General features: G+C 40.9%; 1 non-coding gene and 2 gene segments (V, D, J or C); all 3 read right to left on the bottom strand.

Moving 5' to 3' along the window:
• Positions 1–24,240, bottom strand: part of LOC131273808 (immunoglobulin kappa variable 3-11-like) — a 911,457-nt gene that overhangs the window by 5,589 nt on the left and 881,628 nt on the right.
• Positions 4,476–4,609, bottom strand: LOC131274139 (small nucleolar RNA SNORA9). The gene has a single exon (XR_009181351.1). It is a non-coding gene; the product is annotated as a small nucleolar RNA SNORA9 (small nucleolar RNA).
• LOC131274083 (immunoglobulin kappa variable 3-20-like) lies at positions 19,622–20,216 on the bottom strand. The segment is given in 2 exon segments: positions 19,622–19,965; positions 20,147–20,216. Coding segments are annotated over 2 exon segments (393 nt in total).

Here is a 24,240-nt window from a genome sequence, read left to right as displayed (position 1 = left end):
ACAAACAGACACCTGTAGAACCTGAAAATGAAGACAGTGCGCAAATATATCTTTGAAACACAGAGTAGTAAAGTGGATTCAACTTCTGGGACTATGAAGTGTCAGAAGTATACAAAGAAACCTCATAGTGTAGTGATCAAGCTTAGAGGGAAATCTATACTCATTTTTTGATAGGTGTATTTAGCAAATAGAGTGGTTTTTAGTAGGAGTATGAAAGAAAGAGATGATTGCCCATCATTTGTGTATTGCTTTCTGTTAGATAAAAAATCTATTTTATGGACACAAATCAATAAAACATGAATCCATCCAAAGTGTACAATCAAAAGTATTTGGTATATATGATAGTTAGCCTAATTTTTGCATATAGATGCTATATCCTAACACTCTACTGAAATCGTTTATTAGCTCTAGCTAGGAATAAATATTCATGACTATTACAATCCCAATTTCCTAACTGGACACTTGGTCAAAGTACATATTCATCACTACCTTCTTCCACTACCCATTCCGTGTTTCCTTCACCCTGAGCAAGCATCTCAGCTGGCTGTGGCTCTTTGCATAATGGGTTGACTCAAGCCTTCATTCCTGAAGATTCTGAGCCATTGAGAGTTATGCCTGGATTGACTTGTTGCAGTTTTCCATTGACTTTATTCACAGGGCATGGTAATACTGGGAGGTGCCCTAGGTTATTTCCTGCCTTCCAGAAAAACTCTTCCTTACCTCCATTGTGTAGTAGCAGTTTTTTTCCTCTTGATAGGAGCAATCACCCCAGGCAGTACAGTAATTCCCTTCTTTCTCTTTTGATTCAGAGACATGAAAAGACCAAAGTGGGCAGGCTGCAGTTTTTACCATCAAGATCAATGGAATCGTGTCTGTGTTTCCTGGTGGAAGCACTCCTCCTTTGGGAATAAGACCTGAAGACAAGGTGAGCTTAAGGTTGCAGGGACAGGAAACAAAAACTTTCCTGGTGGATCACTGGGGTAATAGTGAGTGGTGCCACTCACATTTCCACCCCTTGATTCCAGGATTGTGAACCTAGCTAGGAGAGAAATAGCACCATAGAGTGAATGCTTATTTAGAGCTACAAACTTCCTGGAAAGCATTGCCCCATCCCTGCAGGTACTGTCACCTAGTTGACAAGCTAAGTGAGCCCTCTTAGGATGAATACACTGAGATGGAAGAACCCTGTGTGTTGTTGGGTTTTTCTCCCATTCTCTCTCATCCAAAAGTCAGGCTATGCATTAACAGCCATTATTATAACCTTAGTACATAAAAGAGTACCAGGCCGATAAGAGATTGCAACTAGTATGTGTTTAATAAGTATAGGAATGAAAAGGTTAATAAATAAATGACATAAATCAATTATGTCAACTTTATTTACAAGTAAAACAGAATTTTAAGCAAAAAACTAATGTGTAATTTTAGATTTTTGTTTTTGCTATTTCATAAATAAGCCCAAATGAAAATAGGTTATCATAGATGGAAATATTCTAGAAGAATAAATTTTGATACAGAGTAATGCTACCAAATATGAGAAATATTTTATGGATTAGTGCTTTTGGATGTAAACAACTGAAATGGGGAAGGTTTCAGCTAATCAATAAAGAAAGTGCAAAATTAATATGGTTTGACTTACAGATCTGATCACAAGTTGGGGCAGCATAGGAAATGTATTGGAAATTAGATGACATTAACATAGTCTGGAACATCACAAAAAGAGAAAGACATGATCCCGCTCCTACCACAAATGGATGGTGGACCATCCTGATGGCAACATCAATGCTGGATGCCAGTCATGAGACATTGGAGGTTGAAGATATCTACTGCCACCATCATGGCAGAGGATTCAGGCTGAAATATTTTAGACTCAGAGATGCATATTAGAAAATATTCTACATGTTGTATCCAAATTTTGTGAATCTAGAAACTGTAAATAAATTGCTGAATGCAAATATTTTTCCAACTTAGAGTTATTAGAGAATCCAAGACAAGAGATGACCTCTTCCAAAATATAAAATATATAAGTAAGAAGAAACAGAACCAACAAGATGGTGGCAAAGAAAGGAACTCCTAGAGTCAGCTCATGCTACAGGGCAGTTAATAATACCCAGAGCTATCTAAAGCACCTGTCTGGTAGCTACAAACCATGAGAAGATCCTCCTGCCACATGATTGAAGGAATGGAAGGATGAGACTGCCCATCTGCAGAGAAAACTCATGAGTAGAATGCTCCACACCATGGAGGCAGCTGCCCATCCTCCACTAAAGGTGCAATCCTTTTCGATAAGTGATCTGCAGCTGGAATTGAAAGCTCTGCTTCCCAAAAATGGGGGAAGAAGAGACGGTTGGGCACCAAGGTCAGCTACTGATGACTACGTTCAGTGGGATGAAAGATAAACCTGAAAACAGTGAAAGTTTGAGACTGTCAAAGTCAGAAAGAGGCCAGGAGCTGCCATCTTAACACTGCACCTGGCATGAGGGGACGTGGGGAGTACTGAGTATCCCAGTGCTGGTGGGGACCAACTTCTTTCCATCCAGATCAGATCACCACTCTAGCCTAGGCCCTAGTGCCACCTCCAGCAGGTAAGAAGCTGCAGGGACCTGCACCAACCTCTGTGGGAATCACTTAACTTCTTCCAAAAAAAATAGATGTGGAGAGAAATTGCCTAATTCGTTCTATGATGCAATATAACCCTATTACCAAAACTACATAGAGATGTCACCAGCAAAGAAAACTACAGACAAATCTCTCTAAGAACCTGGATGCTAAAATCCACAAGAAAATATGGGCTAATCATATTCAAAAACACATCAAATGAATTAATGTGTTTATCACATGATTTTAACTAAACACATGTAACGCCATGATCAAGTGAGTTTCATCCCTGGTATACAAGGAAGGTTTAACTAAATAATCTATCAATGTAATACACCACATTGGCAAGTTGAAGGGAAAAAAATCACATGATGACTTCTAGTGATGCAAAAAAAAGCATTTGACAAAGCAGAGCATTTTCTCGATAAAACACTTCAAAAGACAGGAGTAGAAGAAAACTTTCTCAGCATGATTAATGGTATTTGTGAAAAACTCACAGCCAACATCATATTCAATGGTGAAATACTACAGACTTTCCCTCCAATATCTGGAACAAGACAAGGATGCTCACTGCCTGTGCTGTTATTTAACATTGTGCTAAAAGAACTTCCTCAAGCAGTCAGGCAAGAAAAATAAATAAAAGGGATCCAAATTGGAAAGGAAGAAGTAAAAATTTTACTATTTACAAATGACATGATCTTATACACAAAAATCCCTCAAAGCTGGATAGGGAGACCCCTTGCCATCCTTCCTCTTGAGATTATTCACTATTACCACAGTTTTGAAACTTAGAAGTTCTGAGTAGAGTTCAGAAAGGCTCAATAACATCCCTTCAAATTACATAAACTTGCTCACACATCCCTGGGAGCCACATTCAACAATTAAGGGCTCCCCTTATTTTTTTTTTTTTTCCCACAGACTTAAAGCCACCTTTATTCAACCATTCCCACTCCACCCCAGGCTTAAGTCTCCGTTGGACTCTCTACCCTCCAGCGTTACTCCAAGAACCAGAAATTCCAATGACTTTTTCGAGGATAATTTACCCCCCTCCCTGTTGTTTTCACTCACAGGGTCTGCTCATCTTCTTTTTCTTTTTTAGGAGGCACTGAGAACTGAACCTGGGACCTCCCATGAGGAGGAAGGTACCCAGTTTCTTGAGCCACCCCTGCTCACTACTTGTTGTGTCTCTCATTGTGTTTCCTCGTTGCATCATCTTATTGCATCAGCTTGCTGTCTTCTTTATGAGGCACCAGAACCAAATCTGGGAACCCCTATGTGGTAGGCAGGCAACAACTTCTTGAGCCACATGGACTTCTTCATCACTGCACAGATTCCATGGAACAGCCTGATGGACACTGAAGGCACAGCCTTTCAAGGATATTCCAGCTCTGGCATTATGGGAATTTTGCTGCTCAAACACCAAGGGAATAGTAGACTCCAAAGTGCCGTGGACCATGGTGGGAAGATATCACAGCCGAGATTTGTCTCCAACAGGAACCCTGCTGAGGCCCAACATGTTCAGTCTCTCTCCCATACTGCTCTGCAGCTACAACTATTCCTCAACATTGAAACTAAGCTGAGTGTCAGCAGGTTTGACACAAGATGGGAGCTCAGCAGACATTCTCACCTGACTCTCCAATGCTCTTCAATTAAATTCAGCTCATGCTACCCTCGTCCTCCCTTAGTTCCTTAGGCATTCAGCTCTTCAGTAAAAACTTAGGCTTCATTTCTCTAATCAAACATCCTGTAGACTCAGAGCCTCTGAAAATCTGAATCTTAAATTTTACTTTGCATTAAACAAGCCACACATGGCCAGGTGGCTACAGTATTAGACAGTGCAGACAAGATGCCTGGTACACGAGATTTGGGAGGAGGCAAGCCACTGTCTGAATTTCTATTTCCTTGCTCTGTAGATGGAGCAGAGCAAGGCCTCAAACCATTTCAAACCTGTTCTCGCAGGCACTGTAGGAATGCACAGTGTCACTGCAGGCCCAAGCACGCTGGAGGCTGGCAAGCCCCTCGTCCTTCTGTAATTCATCTATGAACCCAAGTCAGCTCCTCTTCAGAAAGCAACACTCTGTAGCTTGACCCCCAGGGCTGAAGCTAGTAAGGCAACATTTCATGGGATGAATTGTGTCCCCTGAAAGGGTATATTGAGGTGTGAACCTCCCCATACTGTGACCGTGGCCTTGTTTAGAAATAGGGTCTTTGCAGATGCACTTAGTTCACATAAGGTCCTGCTGGACTGGGGTGGCCCTAACCCAGTGGCTGGTGTCCTAGTAAGGAGGGGGCGATTGGAAACACCAGCTTGGGGAGGTCAGACAGGGTCTGCAGGGACACACCGGCAAGCCAAGGAATGCCAAGGCTGGCTGGAAGCCCCGGGAGCTGTGAGAGAGGAGGGGCGGTTTCTCCCTCTGAGCCTCCAGAGGAGCCAACCCTGCAACAGCCTGATTTCCAGCTTCTGCTCCCCAGGACCCTGAGAGAATACATTTCTGTTTGCTTTTTAGTTCAATAAAGTTTTGCCTCAGGCTGCCATGAGCAGAGGTTGTTCCAGGAGCTGGAGGGAAGGGAAGGTGGGCAGACACATCCAGCATCCCTCGGGGGTTCCCCGGACTTCACAGACTGTGCTGATGGTGGGGATTTTCCAGGTGGCTGGAGGACAGGTGGTGGAATCCTGAGCTGACCCAGGCAGTTTCTGCTGTTTTTGGCAATGCAGTTTGTGGCCCTTTGTTGCAGCATCGATAGGAAGCTAACCCAATGGTGCTGGCAAAGAAGAGAGCCCAGCTTCCCAAGGCTTCCTTCCACAAGGTCCAGTGGCCCCAGTAAGGGTTCGCTCACCCCAGTATGGCTGAATCCCCTCCCAGAAACGGGACACCGTGGGCTCTGAATGTTCCTCGAATCCAGAAAGTTCATGCCAACATGTGTTTACGTCCAAGCAGGCGAGAGAGCCAGGCTGCACCTGTGGGCTGTGAACATGAACTCTGGGTCAGAACTTTGCCATTTATGGGCTGGGGGACTCTGGGAAAGTTTCTTCATCGACCTGAGCCTCACTTTATCTCCCTTAGAACGCAGATAATGATAATCACCACCTGGTAGGTTAAAAATAACTGCGAAGATTAAAAGTGATAGCAGGTGAGGAGCTCACACCCTGGCACCTCTGAAATCCCAGTGGGTGCAGCCTATTGAGTGCAGACAGCTCTGAGCATGAGCGGTGGTACCTGTAAGAGAGAAGTGAAGGGGAAGGTGAAAACGAGGAGGAAAAGGAAAGAGAAGACATTAAAGAGGAAAGGGGAAGAGAAGGGAGAAGAGGGAAATAAGGAAGCAAGACTAGGAAGGCCCTGCCCTGGGACGCCCCGTCAGGCAGGGCTGCTGTCCTCTCTCAGGGCAGAGAGAGCGTCTCCACACTCTGCACGTAGCGAGTGGGAGCAGCGACTCCTCCTGAGACGGGGAGACCCACCCATGGCAGAGGCCATCAACTGTTGGGAGCAAAGATGTCTGGACATCAGGAAAGAGCATGTGGACTGTACATAAACTAAGACATAGTGAGAGGAGCTAAGGCTTCCTGGTAGCTGGAGGAAGTTCTATAATAGTAACAAAAGTTGAGTCTCCAGAGACTGGGGCAGTCAGCTGCTCACCCGTCACCCCACCTGTCCCTGCTTTTGGCCACATACACCGCAGCAGGCACCCCTGGGTGCACTGCTTCCCCCACGTCCCCCTCAGCCAGTCTGCAAGACCAAGAGCCTATTTGGGGACCTTGAGGCCTTTTTCCAACTCTGATGTCCAGGCCTCAGGATGGGATCCTCTTTGGCTTCAATAGTGGAGTGTAGTTTCAGTTTTTAACTCATTTCTGTAAAAGGAGGTTTTTAGAATATTCCATGTTTCTTCGTGTTGATGCTAACATGTTCCTGCCCACAAGACCTGGAGCAATTCCATGAGGTAAACATAGTATTTTGAAGCAATGGGAAAAAGGAGTGGAGAGGATGAGTAAACAAAATAAAAAGTACAGGAGGGGGTGGATGTAGCTCATGGTTGAGTGCCTGCCTCCCATGTACAAGGTCCCTGGTTCCTCCTTAAAAAGAAAAAAAGAAGCAAAGGAAGATGGAGAGAAAGAAATTGGGAAGGGAGAGAGAGAGAAACAGAAAAAGAGGCAAAAGTTGACTGATGAGAAGATAAGATATGAAATAGGAAGAGAAGAGGGAAATAAGAGATGTTTGTTTGCTTGTTTGTCTTTTTATAGCATGCCTTTTTCCAGGCATTGACAATTCCAAGTCCTAGCTTTTCAATCTGCCTCTATCCAACCTAACAATTTTATTTGTTCTTTCTTGAAATCCTGGCTCCCAGTGAGATCACCTGTAGGTCAGGCCTTTTCATCTTCCCATAGAAGGAGCCACTTAGGCTGGCTCCGGGGCTGGGGGAGTAAGAGGAGGGTTTATAAAGGCTAACGAGGTGGGACCTAACATTTTACTAAACTACATTGTTTACAGAGCGGCCACTGGAGGACGTAAGGCCAAGATGCCAGGACACGGGCCCTGAGCTCCGAGGCCCCATCCCCATGGGTGAGCACAGGTGAATTACCATCAGGGGTCAAGGCAGTCGGGATTTAAGCCTGGAAAGACTCAGTGGATAAACTATTGAGCTCCTTTTCCCACATCATTGTCTGCATATAATTGTCCAGGAAAATATGCTCACAAGTCATAATAGGTAATTACTTGAATTTTATGCCTCATTTTTCTCATATGTAAGGGAAGGAATATGTCATAGTAAGACTGGTGTGAGGATTAAATGAAAAAATTCACGTGAGGTGCTAAGCACCAGGCCTAGTACACACTCAGGTTGCTAAAACATCAATCACTGTAGGTAACAGGAGTAGCTCAATGTGCCTATTGTTTGACTTCCTTCCAGGCTCCTTGAGCCCATTCTTCATAGTCGTAAATCTTTCAAACTCCAAAATATTTGAAGCTTGCTGTTCCTCTCTGTCTTCAGTACAGCTGTCACTGGCCACACGTGGCTACTGAGCCTGGAGATGAGGCTAGCTCATACTGAGATTTGCTGTAAGTGTAAAAACACATCAAATTTGAAAACTTAGTACAGAATTATGTGTATGAAATACCTGATTAATAATTTTTATATTGACTGCATGTTGAACTGGTAATATTTTACATATATTAGGTTAAATGAACTAAGTGATCAGAATTAATTTCACAGCTTTCTTTTTACTGTTTTAATGTGGCTACTGGAAATTTTTTAGTTATGTATGTGGTTCTCATTATATTTTTCAAAAGAGGGGATGTCTGGATAATTCTTTACTACCCCACATATCCAAGGCTTTACACAAAAATATGTTGAATTTGACATTAATCTGCCCCATGGAAAAATGAGATGAATTTCCCTGGGCTCACACCAAGCACCTTAGCAAAGTTTAGAGTAATTATTAGTGAAAAGTTTTTTTCCAGTCCAATCCCCTCATACAGATGAAAACACTGGCAGAGGGATGCCTGCTTCAGATTGTTCAGCTACTAAACACCTGGGCTCCTGTGTCCTGACATCTAGTTTGCTCTTGATTCCTCTGTACCACTCTATCTCCTTCTAATCAATTATTCCTCAAAAAAATCTCTCAATCCTTTTTTTCACAAGTATGGGCATAGAAGTTACAACAATGTAAGCCATAATTACATAACTTCCTAGGAATACAAATATACTCGGACTCAAATATTTAGAAGATGTGAAATACCACAAGTTTTGAGGGGAGGGAGGAGGAAGAATAGGTGTAACCTGGGGGCATTTCCAGGACATTGGAATTGTCCTGCATGACATTGCAATGGATGATACAGACTATTATACTTTTTTTCATAACCTATAAAATTGAGTTAAGCAGAGTATAGAGTATAATATAAACTACAGTCCACGGTTGGTAGCAATGCTTCAATATGTGCTCATCAACTGTAACAAATATATCACTCTAATGAAAGATGCTAATGTGGGAAAGTGTGGGAGGGGGAGGGAGTGAAGTATGTGAGAAGAACCCTCTATATTTTTTATGGAACATTTATAATCTAAATCTTCTTTAAAAAGTAAAAAAATAATTTTAAAAAATGTGTGAACTATTTCACAAAAAATTAAAGGGTGGTAGATCTAATTTCTCACATACCTACACAAGCTCACATATTTACTGGACATGACATATGATGTAGGGAGTTAAAGGGAGGTTAGCAACTTCTATATCCCCCTCCCAATGCTAGCAATAGTGGGGAATGTAAAACAGTACGAGACCAGTTTCATGCTCCTTGCCATTGATCCTCTTAAAATCTATTTCACAATCAAGATACACACAAGAAACTGAAACAGCCCCTTAAGACAACAGTATCAGATGGGAAATGCAGTGTGGGGAAACAGAAAACTTATGACCAATAGCTCGTGGACTAGAACCCCAGTTTACTCACTCATTTAACAAGCATTTATTAAATGCCTGTACTAGGTCAGATACTGTTTTAGATTCTGAGAATAGCAAACAGGTAGAGCTTTCTGCCCTCATGTAGCTTCTAGTCTAGTGGGGGAGAAAAAATAATAAACAATATTAATAAGTACACAATGTACTATCTTAGATAACAGTATGTGCTAAAAAGAAAATTCAGGTTGGGAGGAAGGGCAGAGGTTGCTAGAGCAGTTTTATAGGTTTGGGTAAATCAGGAAAGGTGTCAATGAGAAGGTAACATTTAGGGAAAGAACTAAATGAAGTGAGGAAGCAAACCATGTGGATGAAGAGGAGAAAATATTCTGGGCACAGGTACAACAAAAAGTACTCAGGTGGGTGTGTGCCCAATGTGTTCACAATCCGGGGAATTGGCCAGAGAGTTGAGGAAGAGCAGCAGATCATGTAGGTTCTTATCGGTCACAGGTTGAACATTTTCACTCCAAGAGACATGAATGTTGGTGAGTTTCGAGTAGGGGCACCTTTGCCTTTGACTTGTATTTAAACGTGATTTCACTAGATTTTCTGATGAGAACAGCAATCAGGGTTCAGTTCAGGGGCAAGTATGGAGGTAGGGGCCAGAGTTAGGAGGCTATTATAACACTGTAAGTTATCTTGAAAGTGGACCTGACAGGATATACTGACTGTGGAGGTGGGAGGGAGAAAGAAAGAGAGAGAAGAAAAGGGTGACTCCAGAATGCACAGGCTGAGGAACGGAAGAATACAGTTGCTTTAATTGAAATTAAGGAAACCTATAGAAGGAGCAGATTTGGGAGGAAAGACCAAGAGCTAAATGTTGATCCCTCTGGAGGTAATTTTTTTGTATGGTATGATGTAGGGGTCAAGGTTCATGAATTTCCCTGTGGATATCAAGTTGTCCCAGCAACATTCATTGAAAGACTTCCTTGTCCCATTGGATTGCTTTGGCATCTTCATTGAAAATCAACTGTCCATATCAATTTGGCCTATTTCTGGTCTCTACTCCATTTCTATGTTCTATTTCAACATCCTTATGCCAATAGATACTCTCTTGATTTCTAGTGTTTAGGAGCTCTATTTTGAACATGTTTAATCTGAGGTGACTGTTAGACCACCAAGTAGAGATGTTAGGTAAACAGCTGGTTATGAGTCTGGAATTCAGAAGAGAGTGGCCAGTGCCAGAGACATAAGCATGGTTTCTTCCCCACAGAGACGTTGTTTAAAGTCTTAAGACTGAGTGAGAGCACATAGGGGGTGTGTATGGAAGAAGGAATCCAAGTATTGAGCTGGGAGGCACTCCAACTTTAAGAAACTTGGCAATATGAGGAGGAATGGGAAAGTTTGCAAAGTATCAATCAGAGAGGAAGAAGGAAAATCAGGGAATAGTGGTGCCCTAGAATGCAATCCAATTGCTACAAGGAGGAGAAACTGACAAACAATGTCAATGATGATGACAGGTCCAAGAAGATTAGGAATGAAAATGGACCACAGGAGTTAGCTATGAGGCGGTCATTGATGAACTGAGTAGATTCTGTGGAATGGCAGGGGCAAAAGTCTTGACTGAAATGGGTTCAAAGAGAGTGGGAGATGATAAATTGGAAACAGCCAGCATGGACAACTCTTTAAGGAAAGACTTAGAAATGGGAAGCAGTAAGGCAGTTCCTGGAATAAGAATTGGCATCTACTCAGGGTATATATTAAATTGAGCTGAATGACAAAATTTTTAAGTGTTAATGATAGTGATCCAGTAGAGAGAAAAGTCTGATGTTGCAAGGGGAAGAGGAGAAAATTGCTGGAGTGATGTCCTTGAGTAGGTGAGAGGAGAAGATGGAACACCACTGGAGATGTTGACCTTAGCAAGGGACAGATATGGTTCACTACAAAAGAGAAGGTTGTATACACAGGAGCAGAGCAGAGAGGAGCATGGCTGTACTGGGAATTGCTCATGACTTCTCTAATAAATGTGTATCACTTGCATTTTGTAGTTTTGGGAGCCTGGGAAGACCTTGTTGATTAAAACAAAGGGTCTGAGCAGGATGAAGCTAAGAGAAGAGACAATGGGGAAGAAGGGGGAAACTGACTAGGATGATCCCTTTCCACCTGCCGGTTCCTCTCTCCTTGGCTCCACTTGCCAACATTGTCATGTACAGAAACTCCCATGGACACACCAAGAGACGTTCCCCAATGAAGCCAACTTTTCTTCCTCCCCACACCCTCCACCCTCCCTCTCCTCTGTCCCCTTCTTTCTTCTTGCTCCATTCCCCATCCTCAGGTAAGCAATGGCTTCTCGTTCTTCTTCCCCCTCTCTCTTTCCCCAGTTCTTCTCAGCCTTCCTGCCCCTCCATTTATTGACCCATCTCCTCTCAGGTTTCAACTAGTCCTTTCTACCCTGCCATGTGGCATCTCATGTGGCAAATTATCTCTTGATGAGAAGGTTCTATCTCCCAACTCTGGCCCTAATCTGTGGTATCCCTGAAGCTAGCAAGGTTCTCTGAGTAAAGTTTGGACAGGGTTGAAGGAAAGGAGGGGACAATGGAGCCAGGGAGGTAGAGGAGAGCAGGGAACTGACATTTGCTAGTACTGTCAGGTGCCCTGCTTCCCAAATTAGGAATCTAAGGCTGAGAAAGGTGATATCATGTGCTTAGGAATACAACACTCCTGAGCAGTAGAACCATGATGTAACCAAATATTAACTAATAAAAGGATCAGATTAGATGGTGAATAAGCTTCTTCCCTCTCTATGAGTCTTTCTCAAGAAAATATACAAGCTTTTATTTTACCATAGATTCACTGTGGTAACATATGTCACAGTAAGAAAATGTTGATAATCACAGTAAGAAACTAAAAGAGAACAGAGGAGACTTATGATACAGCTGATGGTTCAACAAATGCCAACTTGCAACAGGTTTTTATAATACTTTACGATAATAGTAAGGGATACAATGTCCCAGACTCTGACAAGGATCATATCAGTGGATCCTCCAATAGTCCCATGGGGCATGTTGGATTACCCTCATTATATAGATAAGGAAAATAGGACTTAGAGAGAGTAAATACCATGTGCAATGTCACACAGTCAGTAAATCCAGAAATCAGGATTCAAACTCAGGAAGCCTGATCAAGAGCCCTAATTCTAAAACATACTGCTGGCCCCTCAATAGCTACTACTCACAGTTGCTACTTTCAGGGACAAAGATTCTGAGACCCTTAGAGTGAGAAAGGAGCTTAGAAATGAAATTTCTCATTTATTTTTATGTTTTGTTGTTACTAGTGCAAGATTTTATTTTTGGTAATAAAAGTGTTCTCCTTGAAACATGCCTGCTTCACGTACTTGTGTAAGGAGTTTTTAATGTCATAAGGAATGGGTCCCATTTTCTGAATTACTTTTTTTTCTATTTATTTTTCTTAATGTTACATTAAAAAATTATGAGGTCCCCATATAGCCCCCCAAACCTCTAGTCCCACTCCTCCCACATCAACAACCTCTTTCATCATGCGGGACATGCAATTTCTCATTTATGAATTGAGGAGACTGGAGAACAGCAACTGAATGACATGGTCTAGTCATTTAGGGACAGAATTGAAATTTGACACCAGTGCTCATATACCTATGTTTTTTGCTTGTATTTTTTTTCTTGAGGCCACCATTGAATTGGATAAAAAGACTCCCTACATTGGTGAGGAAAATCTCTTTTGCTGATTATAGCTGCAGTCAGCTGTGTATGTAATCAACTGACTACATAACCTAAATCCTTTTTTGTTTTTGCTCAATGCAATAGTGAACTAATTACAGACATCTTAGGGAAGGAATCCATTCAACTCTGCAAAAAAGGAGAAATAACGGAGGTTGGAAATGTAACTCATTTACCAAAGGTCCTCTTCATACCCAAAATTTTCCATCATCTCATCCCTCAAGCACCAACCATGCCTCCATCCATTCCCTCCCCCAGGCTGATTATCATCAACTTACAAGGTGACTGAACTGAGAAGATTAAAGAAGTCACAATATCTTATGAGGGATAGTCCCAGAGATGAAGATAGCAAATGGCATAGCAATGGTCACACTGCTTTGGTCAAGGAGAAGATCCTAGAACACTCTTGATGTCTGAAGGTATATTTTTGTGTGTATGTAGTCATCTGAAGGAGACCCCATAAAACAATCCTAATCCTGGGAACCTATATAAGTTATCTCATATGTAAAATTTCTGCAGATGTTATTAAGTTAAAACTTCAGATGGGAGAATTGCCTGGATTAAAACACTGGACCCCCAATGCCACCACATATATTCTCATGGCAGGGACATTTGACCACAAATGTGGTATTAAATAAAGCGGTGTTAAAACAGTAAAGACAGTAATTAGAAGCCTTGAGGCCTGAAGAAAGTCAGCCACATCAGTCAAATAATTCATTGCAAGAAGGCTCTTAATATAGGTCTTATGTTCTATTTATGTGGTGAAATCCTGACGGATTTTAGTACCAAGCATGGGATGGTGCTATAACAAATACCAAATACGTGGAAGTGATTTTGGAAATGGTTGATGGGTAAAGACTGGAAGAATTTTGAGGCCTTTGATAAAGCCTATATTTCCTCAAGCAGAACTTTGGTAGAAATGTAGACATTTGCTTCTGTTGAGAGCTCAGAGGAAATGACAAACTGTTACCTTAAAAAGGAAAGATGACAATCCTTTTATATAGAAGCAGAACATTGCTGAATTTTATCTGAGTGGCTTTTTTTGTGTGTGAAAAGGAGAACTTGAAATCAATAAACTTCTACTTGTACCCTAGATTTCCAAGTGAAGTCTTCACGCCATGTCCCAAGTTCATCTTGCTACATATGTAAACTACAGAAGAAAGTTAAAATGGTAAAGTGAAAAAAACCTGGTAAGTAAAAAGGAACTACAAATTACGATTTGGATAATACTCCATCTGTCTAGATTGTAAAAGATGCTAAAATTCAGATATCTACTATAAAGAAATTATGAACTGGAGACAAGTTCAAGGGAGACATGACAACTTTCGCAGGTGAAAAGAGATTAGGCATGTACCTATAGATCTCTTCAAACAAGGAGCACAAATGAGGAACAGAGATGGGAATATCCTAGAAATATCTGTGGAGGACCCTCTTGTCTAATGATACGTGAAATGGAGAGAAGATATGTGCAAATTTAATACCTGATACTCCTATATATCAGGTATTAAATTTTCAATAATATTTCACTTATTTTTCTAATATAAAATAAAAAGATGTATAATGCACTGTAGTTACATTATTCAACCTTCCATACATACATCATCTGTCATACAAGCAATAGTTGCTTAATGGACACTTTTTATTGACTCTATGAAGAATATCTATAGCTACCCGAATATATTTCAACCCATCTTTTTAATCAAATTTTAGATTGAATTCATCCTAACTTGTCTTATATTATAAACTTCCTGAAAAATTCCATGTAGCTATGTCAGGACCACATATTCCAAATACTGGATTTTTATACTGCTATGTAGTAAAGTCTCTCTATGTCAAGCCAAGAGATGCCACTTAAAATTTCCTGTTGAATGAACAGACAACATTAAGTCAACAATTATTTCAGTCTATGAAATTGTTTTCTGGTTATGCATATTTTTAAATTTATTGACATATATCGCTCATACATAAACTTACATAAACAATACATATATAGTAATAATTGTGAACACTTCCAAAGCAAACATATATAACAGCATACAGGACTCTTGTACCTCACCTACCACCAGTACCTTGCATTGTTGTTAAACATTTTTAATGAGTTATTAAAGAGCATTGTCAATATATTACTACTAACTAAAGTGTTTCCCCCCAACCAACCCTATTATTATTATATTTGTATCATTTACATATAAAGATACAAAAAAAAAGTACATAGTAAAAGTTGTGAACTTACAAAGCAAGCATAACATCATACAGGAGTCCCACACATCAACCCTCCAACAACAACTTGCATTGTCATGAGATGTTTGTTACACATGAAGAAAGAATATTGTCAAAATCTTACTACTAATTATAATCATTATCTTACATTTGGTGTATTTTCCCACAAAACACAGTTATTATTTTTTAAATATATTTTTATGAAAGAAGTTGTAATCCTATAAAAAAATCTGTATATTTGCAGAATTCCCAAACAACATCCCTCTAGCAACACACCACACTGTGGCAGGATATTTATTACAGGTAAGATAATGCCATCTGATTATTATCACCTCCAGAGTGTACATTTGGCACACATTTTGCATACTGTCCCATTATCAGCAAAGAACATCTTTGGCATAGATGCAAGAATATTATATAGGCAGGGGACTTGGCCCAGTGGTTAGGGCATCCGTCTACCACATGGGAGGTCTGCGGTTCAAGCTCTGAGCCTCCTTGACCCATGTGAAGCTGGCCCATGCGCAGTGCTGGTGCGTGCAAGGAGTGCCCTGCCACGCAGGGCTGTCCCCCGTGTAGATGAGCCCCACGCGCAAGGAGTGTGCCCCATAAAGAAAGCCACCCAGTGCGAAAGAAAGTGCAGCCTGCCCAAGAATGGCACCGCCCACGCAGAGAGCTGATGCAGCAAGATGATGCAACCAAAAGAAACACAGATTCCCATGCCACTGACAACAACAGACATGGACAAAGAAAGAAGATGCAGCAAATAGACGCACAGAACAAACAAAGGGGTGGGGGGGAGAGAAATAAATAAATATATCTTAAAAAAATATATTATTTAATCACTGCTAACCACAATCCACAGTTCACTCCACCTGTATTTTTCCCATGCTTCACCACATTCCCACCATCCTGCAGTAGTGATGTACATTTGCCCTAGCTAACAAAAGACTTGCTTGCATTTGTACCATCAAACACCATTCCCATCCACATCTTCGTTTATCATGCTTTTCAGTTCCTAGAACATTCTCTAGCATTCTGTCGATTGCCTTTTACATCCGTAGACAACCATTTTCAGCCACATCCCCATTTATAAACTAACAGTTAATTACTATGTATTATCAGACACTCTATACATTTCCACCCTTATACAGAAAAGTTAATTAAAACTTCTATATACATTAAATATCAGTAGCCCGTCCCTGGCCTTCTCTTATCTGCTCTGAGAATCTACACTGACCAGAGATCTTGAAGATATTTTCCTACACTTTCTCTAGAAGCTTTAAGGTTCTTTTTTTATGTTTATGTTTTTTATTCATTTTGAATTAATTTTTGGATAAGGTGTGAGATAGGGGTCCTCTGTTCTTCTTTTGGCTATAGATACCCAGTTCTTTCAGCACCATTTGTTGAATGGACTGATCTGCCCAAGATGTGTAGATTGGACAGGATAGTCAAAATTCACTTGACCATACATGTGAAGGTCTGTTTCTGAAGCATCAATTGGATTCCATTTGTCTATGTGTCTGTCTTTATGCCAGTACCATGCTGTTTTACCACTACAGCTAGATAACAAGCTTTAAAATCTGGAGATGAGAGTGTGCTTTTCCATTTTAAATGTTTCTGGCTATTCAGGACCTCTTACTGTTCCAAAAAAATTTGATAATTATGTTTTCAAATTTTTAAAAAATGCTGGTAGAATTTTTATCCGGATTGCATTGAATCTATACATAAATTAGAGTAGAATTGACATCCTAATGATATTTAGTCTTCCAATGCATGAGCATGGAGTGTGCTTCCATTTATTTAGGCCGTTTTTCCTTTTTTTTTTTTTAACACTGAATTGCAGTTTTCTAAATACTAGTGCTTTATAACATTGGTTAGTTTATTCCTGCCTATTTGAGTGTTATCTGCCATATTTTATTTTCACCATTCTTTTAACATTTGGTACTTATATTGAGATAATCTACCTTTCAAGATGCTCTTCCAGGCCTCTCTCCTGTCTTTTCTTTTCAGGCTTGGCACACCCTTTAGTGTTTCCTGAAGATCTGGTCTCTTCTTTAGAAATTCTCCCAGCTTCTGTTTATCTCTGATATTCTAAACTCACTCTCATTTTTGAAATATAATCCTGCCAAATATAAGATTCTTGAATGGAAGTTTTTCTCTTGTAGAATCATAAATACATCATACCACTGTCTTCTTATCTCCATGGTTTCTTGTGAGAAATCAGCACTCTATCTTATTGGGTACCCTTATTTTTATTCATTGCCTTTATCTTTTTCTCAGAATTCTCACTTTGACTTTGGCATTTACATGTTGATCAGTGTGTGCCTTGAAGTTGTTCTATTTGGAGTATTTTGAATGGGAATACATTAGGCTTCTTAGACATGGATATCTATGTCCTTCAATAGGGTTGGGAAATTTTCAACCATTATTTCTTCAAATATTAGTTTTGCCCTCCTTTCCCATCTCTTCTCCTTCTGAGATACCCATGGCACGTATGTTTTCAAGATTTTTCATGTCATTAGTTCCTTGAGACCTTGTTCAATTTTTTCCATTCTTTTCTTCATCTGTTCTTTTGTATGTTCACTTTCAGAGGCCATTTTAAAACTCACCAATCCTTTCTTTTGCCTCCTCAAATCTGCTATTTATGATTCCAATATTTTTAAATTTGACATATTGCATCATTCGTTTCCATAAGATATGCTTTTTTTCTATGGATGCCTTCAAATTTTACTTTGTGCTCATCCAATTTCTTCTTAATATCCTTAATCTCTTTAGCCATCTCATTGAATTTATTAAGGAGATTTGTTTGAACATCTATGATTAGTTGTCTCAACTTCTTTATGTCATCTGGAGGCTTATCTTGTTCTTTTAACTAGGCCATATCATCCTGTTTCTTGGTGTGGATTATAATTTTTGGTTGTGTCTTGGCATCTGACTTACTAGAGTATGTATTCTGGGTGCAGTTTTTCTCATTAGTTTCAGGCTTCCTGCCCTTTCTCCCTTGCCGATTGTGTAGTAGGAGCCAAGGGTGTAGTTGGTGTTACTAGATATGGAGGCTGAAGCTACCCTCATTGCAACAGGTTCCAAGGAAACTTCTCCCAACTTTCTCCTTTGCCAGGGGAAGGGACAAAGTCACAGTTTTGTGGAATAATACAAATTGTGCTGGCCTAGACTGTAGCTGCCCAGAGAGCCTGATGAAGCTTCACACCCGTTCTCCCTTGCCTTGGGTAGGGGTGGAGCTGTATATGTGGGCAACAATCTAGGCAGTTCAGGTCCAAAGACGACCACATTTGCCCCAGTAGAATTCTGATTATTCAGTCTTTGCTAGCCAGATGTACCTGTGGTTACCTTGAAAGGCTTGTGCAGGGCCCGCCAGCCTCCTCCCTGCCAGAGTTGGGGCTGAAGCCTGGGTTAAGGCTTCAGGGTGGTCTGGGTGAAGTAAACTGGTTCCTACAGTCACTGTGATTTTGTTCAGCCTATTTTCCCCTCACACTAAGGGCAGGGTCTAAATGGAGGACAAAGGCCTCTTTCAGACTTCAACAGTTTCAAACTTTAGATGTTCTTAGTATTATACTTTAGCAAGCCAAATTACTCATCAGTAGCTGAAAGCAGTGGCCAAATATCTCCTTCTCCCCTGTTTTTGGGAATGGAGCTTCCAATTCCAGCCACAGAATTCCCCCAGTGTGACTTGCATTGCCAACATCCAGTGATCAAATGTCTCTGAGACTTGACCAGTAATTTCCTGGAGAGGCTGCCTCAGGTCCCCCAGCTTCCTCCCTGTAGAGGTGGGGCTGGGGCCTAGGTTAGAATTGCAATATGGCCTGGATGGAAGGAAGCCGGTCCCCAATACACTGTGATTTTCAGTTATCCCAGCTTCTCCCCTGCCAGGTGCTGAGTTAAGATGCCAGGTACCGGCCTCTTTCTCACTTGAACACTTTCAAACTTAACTGTCCTTAAGGTTATATTTTTGTCCAGTGAATTTACTTATCAGTAGCTGAAGTTGTTACCCAACCGTCTCTTCCTCCCCCATATTTCAAAAGTGGAGCTTTCAATTCCAGCCACAGAGCAGTGGTCAAACAGAAATTACCATATTTCATTGGCTGAGCATCATCCCTTATAACCTAAGCAGTCTTGAATGAGTATAGTATATTAAGGCACCCACAGTTACTATTTGATGGCAATAAGAAATGAAAATGGTTATCTAAATTAAAAAAGAAGGTAGCGTAGCAAATCAGATCATCTTTTGTGACAATGAAAAGAAAGGCATGGATGGCAAAGGGTCCAGTGAAGGAAAAGAGTAAGGGAGGTAAATGACCTTCCATAGGGGAAGCTTTGAATAGGAAGGATCAAGGATTTAATCTTGGGAAGGACCAGAGTTGGAGGATGATGGGGGAGAATGAAGAATATGGAAGGGATAAGGAAAGAAGATGATAAATTTTTAAACATTAAGGAGATACAATGAATAGAGAAGCAATCCATCAGGCTGTAAAGTTTAAAAGACCCTAGCCTAGAGGGTCAACTCACCCTGTCTCTTAATCTGGCTAAGAGAAAAAAGATTTCTATGGTACAATCCCCTAAAGGATGTGGTTTCTCAGACAGATGAGGGATGCAAACATATTCAAGTCTATTTGAAGAGGAAGCAGCTGGTGCTGCAAGACTCACTGCCCTATAGCCCTGGGGAGGAGGTTTGTGTTCGAGGCTGAAGCACTGTGGGAGGAGAGTTGTAATCCTGCTGACAGTAATAATCTCCCAGATCTTCAGGCTGGAATCTGTTGATGGTGAGTGTGAAATCTGTCCCAGACCCACTGCCACTGAATCGATCAGGGACCCCAGATGCCCTGTTGGATGCATAATAGATGAGCAGTTTAGGAGCCTGTCCTGGTTTCTGGTGGTACCAATGTAAGCTGCTGGAAACACTCTGGCTGGACTTGCACTTGAGGGTGATGGTCTCTCCTGCAGATGCAGCCACAGAGCCTGGAGACTGGGTCACCACGATGTCCCCACTGGCACCTGCAACCAGAAAAGAACATGGATCATACATTAAATCATGAATGTATAAAATATGTATCTAAAACTAAGTTTTCTTATTTATCATATATATTCAGATCTGCTTTAGATGAAATGATTTTCTCACTCTGCATATTAAAACCATTCTCCAAATATAAAGATAATAATCTTCTAAACCTCTTACCTGAGGCCCAGAGTACCAGCAGGATGAGCAGTTGGGAATGTGACATCATCTTGCTCACCTGTCTGATGTACTCAGTGCCCATTTCGAGGGAAACTGCATTAATAGAGATCTGAGCAGACAACAAAGTCCCCGGGGAACATATGCAAATCAATAGAGAGTATAAAGGCAAATGTGCCTGTGCAGTGAGTTGTAACGATAAATAATGGAAAGAGATAAAAATATCATGACCCCAGGAAATGTAACTACACTCCTGCAAACGGCAAGAAATCAGCTTAACACCACAACTTTATACAATATTCAGCACAATTTGGAAAATGGGATATTTTATCAGCAATTGTACTCTTTCAAATCAACTGCACCCATCTTGAAAACAAAAGGAATTTGTAAGAAAATACATGCATCTGTAAGTGTAATATCAGAACTTAATTAAATGTTATAAACATGGTGCCCAAACCTAGGTAGAATATACTCATATCATTAGATAAAGATGCAGTGCACGTATGGTGTATCCATCTCAGTCTAGATTTTAAACAGATATTTGAAACTCCTCTTTCAACATCCCAAAGGCATCTCACTTAATATATCCAAAACAAGATCTTCGTATTGTCCTTAATACAAATAATACCCCCAGAAATGAGTCACCGGATCCTTACAAGTCACCCTTAGGACTGTCATTTAAGTTAGCCACTTTCGAAAATCACTAATGACTTGATTAGCAGAACTGAAGTGTAACACCTCCGCCTAGTGGTCATAGGTAAAATGGCTTCAGCTCCCAAGGTCTGAGAGAGCAGTTTATTCATTCCTACACAAAACTAATGATACTTTTAGAACTATGCAGATAACAATATCATGAACACTTCTAGGCATAGGACACTATTCTGTGGATAACTAGGGTAACAGTGAGTGGTTCCCCTCGCATTTCCACCCCTTGATTCCAGGATTGTGAATCCCAGCTAGGGGAGGAATAGTACCACAGAGGGAATGCTGGTTTAGAGCATACAAAGCTTCCTGGAAAGCATTGCTCCAGCACTCCAGGTACTGTCACCTAGGAGACAAGATAAGTGAGCCCTCATAGGATCAATACACTGAGATGGAAGATCCCTGTATTTTGTTGGGTTTATCTCCCATCCTCTCTCCTCCAAAAGTCAGGTATTCATTAACAGCCATTATTAAAATCCTAGTACAAGAAAAGAGTACCAGGACTGCATGAGATTGCAACTAGTATTTGTATAATGAGTATATGAATGAAAATATAATTAAATAAATGATATAAATCAATTATGTCAAGTTTATTTACAAGTAAAACAGAATACTAAGCAATAAACTAATGAGTAATTTTAGATTTTTTTTGCTATTTCATAAATTTGCAGAAATGAAAATAGTCAGCATAGCCATAAATATTCAAGAGGAAATAAATTTTAATACAGGGTAATGCTACCAATAATGAAAAATATTTTAGGGATTAGTGCTCTTGGATGCAAATAACAGAATTGGAGTGGGTTTTGCTAAGCAAAAATGAAAGTATAAAATGAATATCATGTGGCTTGCAGATCTGATCACAAGCTGGGGTAGCATAGGAAATGTGTTGGAAGTTAGATGGCATTAACACAGTCTGGGACATCACAAAAAGGGAAAGACATGATCCCACTCCTTCCACAGTTGGATGGTGTACACTCCTGATGGGAACATCAATGCTGGATGCCAGTGATGAGACATTAGAGGTTGAAGACATCTACTGCTGCCGTCATGGCAGAGGATTCAGTCTGAAATATTTTAGACTCAGAGATGCATATTAAAAAAATTTCTATATGTTATTTCCAAATTGTGTAAATCTAGCACTGTAAATATATTGCTAAATGCAATTGTTTTCCAACTTAGTGTTATTAGAGAATCCAAGACAAGATATGACCTCTTCCTGTATATAAGTATATAAGTAAGGAGAAATAGAACCAGCAAGATGGTGGCAATTAAGGAGCTCCTAGAGTCAGCTCATGCTACAGGGCAGTTAGTAATCCCCAAGAGCTATCTAAAGCACCTGTCTTTTGGCTCCAGGAGACAAGAAGGTCATTCATCAACATTGTTGAAAGATTGGAAGGAGGATACTACCCATCTGCAGAGAAGATTTAAGAGTAGGGCACTCCACGTCCCAGAGGCTGGTGCCCATCTTCCACTGGCTATACATGCTGCCTAAGGAGTAATTCCATGGCTGACATTGGAAGCTCCACTTCCCAAAATTGGGAAGGAAGAGAGGCTTATGTACCAACTTAAGATAGTGATCAGGAAATCCAGTGAGCTATCTTATAATCCTAAGAAGAGGTAAAGTCTGAACCTGTCCAGGTCAGAAAGTGGCCAGAAGGACCATTTTAACTCCCCCTCTGGCACAAGGGGAAGCAGCATGTACTGAAAATCACAGTGCTGGTAGGTACCAGCTTCTTCCATCCTGACCAAATTGCACTTCTAGCATAAACCCCAGCCCCACCTCTGGCAGAGACATAGCTGGAAAGGCATGCACCAGCCTATCCAGGAAAATATAGGCCACACCAAGGAGGCTGGTGATCATCCTACTTTGCCGTGCAGGCCGCCTCAGGGGCTACCCTGTGGCTGGAATTTGAATCTCCATTTCCCAAAAACAAGGAGGAAGAGATGGTTGACCACTGATTTCAGCTACTGATTACTAAATTTGGATGGCTAGTGTATAACTATAAAAATAGCTAAAGGTTTAAAATGTCCAAGTCAGAAAATGACTGGTAGCCGCCATACTGACTATGCCCACAGCATGAGGACAAGCAGGCTCACTGAAAATCACCGTGATTGTAGGGACAGGTATCTTTCACCCAGGTTGGCCTGCAGCCCAAGCCTAGGCTTCGGTCCCACCTATAGCAGGGAGGAAGCTGTTGAGCCCTGCAACAGCCTTTCCAGATAAATAATGGTGCATTTGGCTAACACTACCAGAAGAGCATGATATGTATGGATAACTGTGGTCATCTTGGACCTGTACTGCATAGATCGCTCCCCAAATCTGTAGCTCCATCCCAGCCCCAGGAAGCCGAAAGGCACCTGAAGCTTCATAAGTCTCTCTGGGCATTATTGGGGGTTGGAGTTGTCCTGGGTGGTGCTGCAGGGACAGTTACCAGACATTGTATGTCCTCCCATGGCCCACTGGGTGGACTGTGGGAGAGTGTGGGCTATGGTGTGGACCATTGACCATGAGGTGCAGTGGTGCTCAGAGATGTATTCACCAAAAGCAATGAATGTCTCATGATGATGGAGGAGGTTGTTGTCATGGGAGGAGTGGGTTGGGGGGGGCGGGAGGTATATGGGGACCTCATATTTTTTAATGTAACATTAAAAAAATAAATAAAGACAAAAAATAATAATACTGAATTAGTCTTCAAAAACCTTCAAACCAAGAAAAGCCCAGGATTGGATGGCTTCACAGTTGAATTCTACCAAGCATTCCAGAAAGAACTAATAGCAATCCTATTGAAATTCTTCCAAAAAATACATATGCAGGGAGCATTGTCTATCTAACTCATTTTATGATACCAAAATAACCCAAATACTGAAACCACATAAAGATGTCACCAGAAAAGAAACCATTGACCAATCTCTTTAATGAACCTCCAAGCTAAAATCCTCAACAAAATATGTGCAAAACATATTCAGCAGCAGATCAAATCAATTTTAGACCATGATCAACTGGGTTTAATCTGTGATATGCAAGGAAGGGTCAATGTTTTAAAAATCATTAAATATAATACACCACATTAGCAGATCAAAAGAAATCACATCATCATTTTTATTGATGTAGAAAAAAACATTTGACAAAGATACAACATCTTTGTTTATAAAAACACTTCAAAAAACAGGAATAGAAGAAAAATTTCCCATGATGATTAAGGGCATTTATGAAAATCCCAGGGCAGAGAGGTGGGTCAACATGGTGTCAAAATAATTGTACCCACATCATCTCACCTACAAAGAAAACGGCTCAGTGGGGATAAAATCCTTCCTGAGTGAGCTGTTTTGAGGAACCCCCAAAGCAGGAGGCTTCTGGAGAGCGATCTGGAGCACCAAAATTATTAAGGTAAAAC

This window comes from Dasypus novemcinctus, chromosome 17, assembly GCF_030445035.2.
Source record: "Dasypus novemcinctus isolate mDasNov1 chromosome 17, mDasNov1.1.hap2, whole genome shotgun sequence".
Lineage (NCBI taxonomy): Eukaryota > Metazoa > Chordata > Mammalia > Cingulata > Dasypodidae > Dasypus > Dasypus novemcinctus.
Note: the sequence above shows the minus strand (reverse complement) of the source record. Positions and strands in the feature narration are given on the sequence as shown.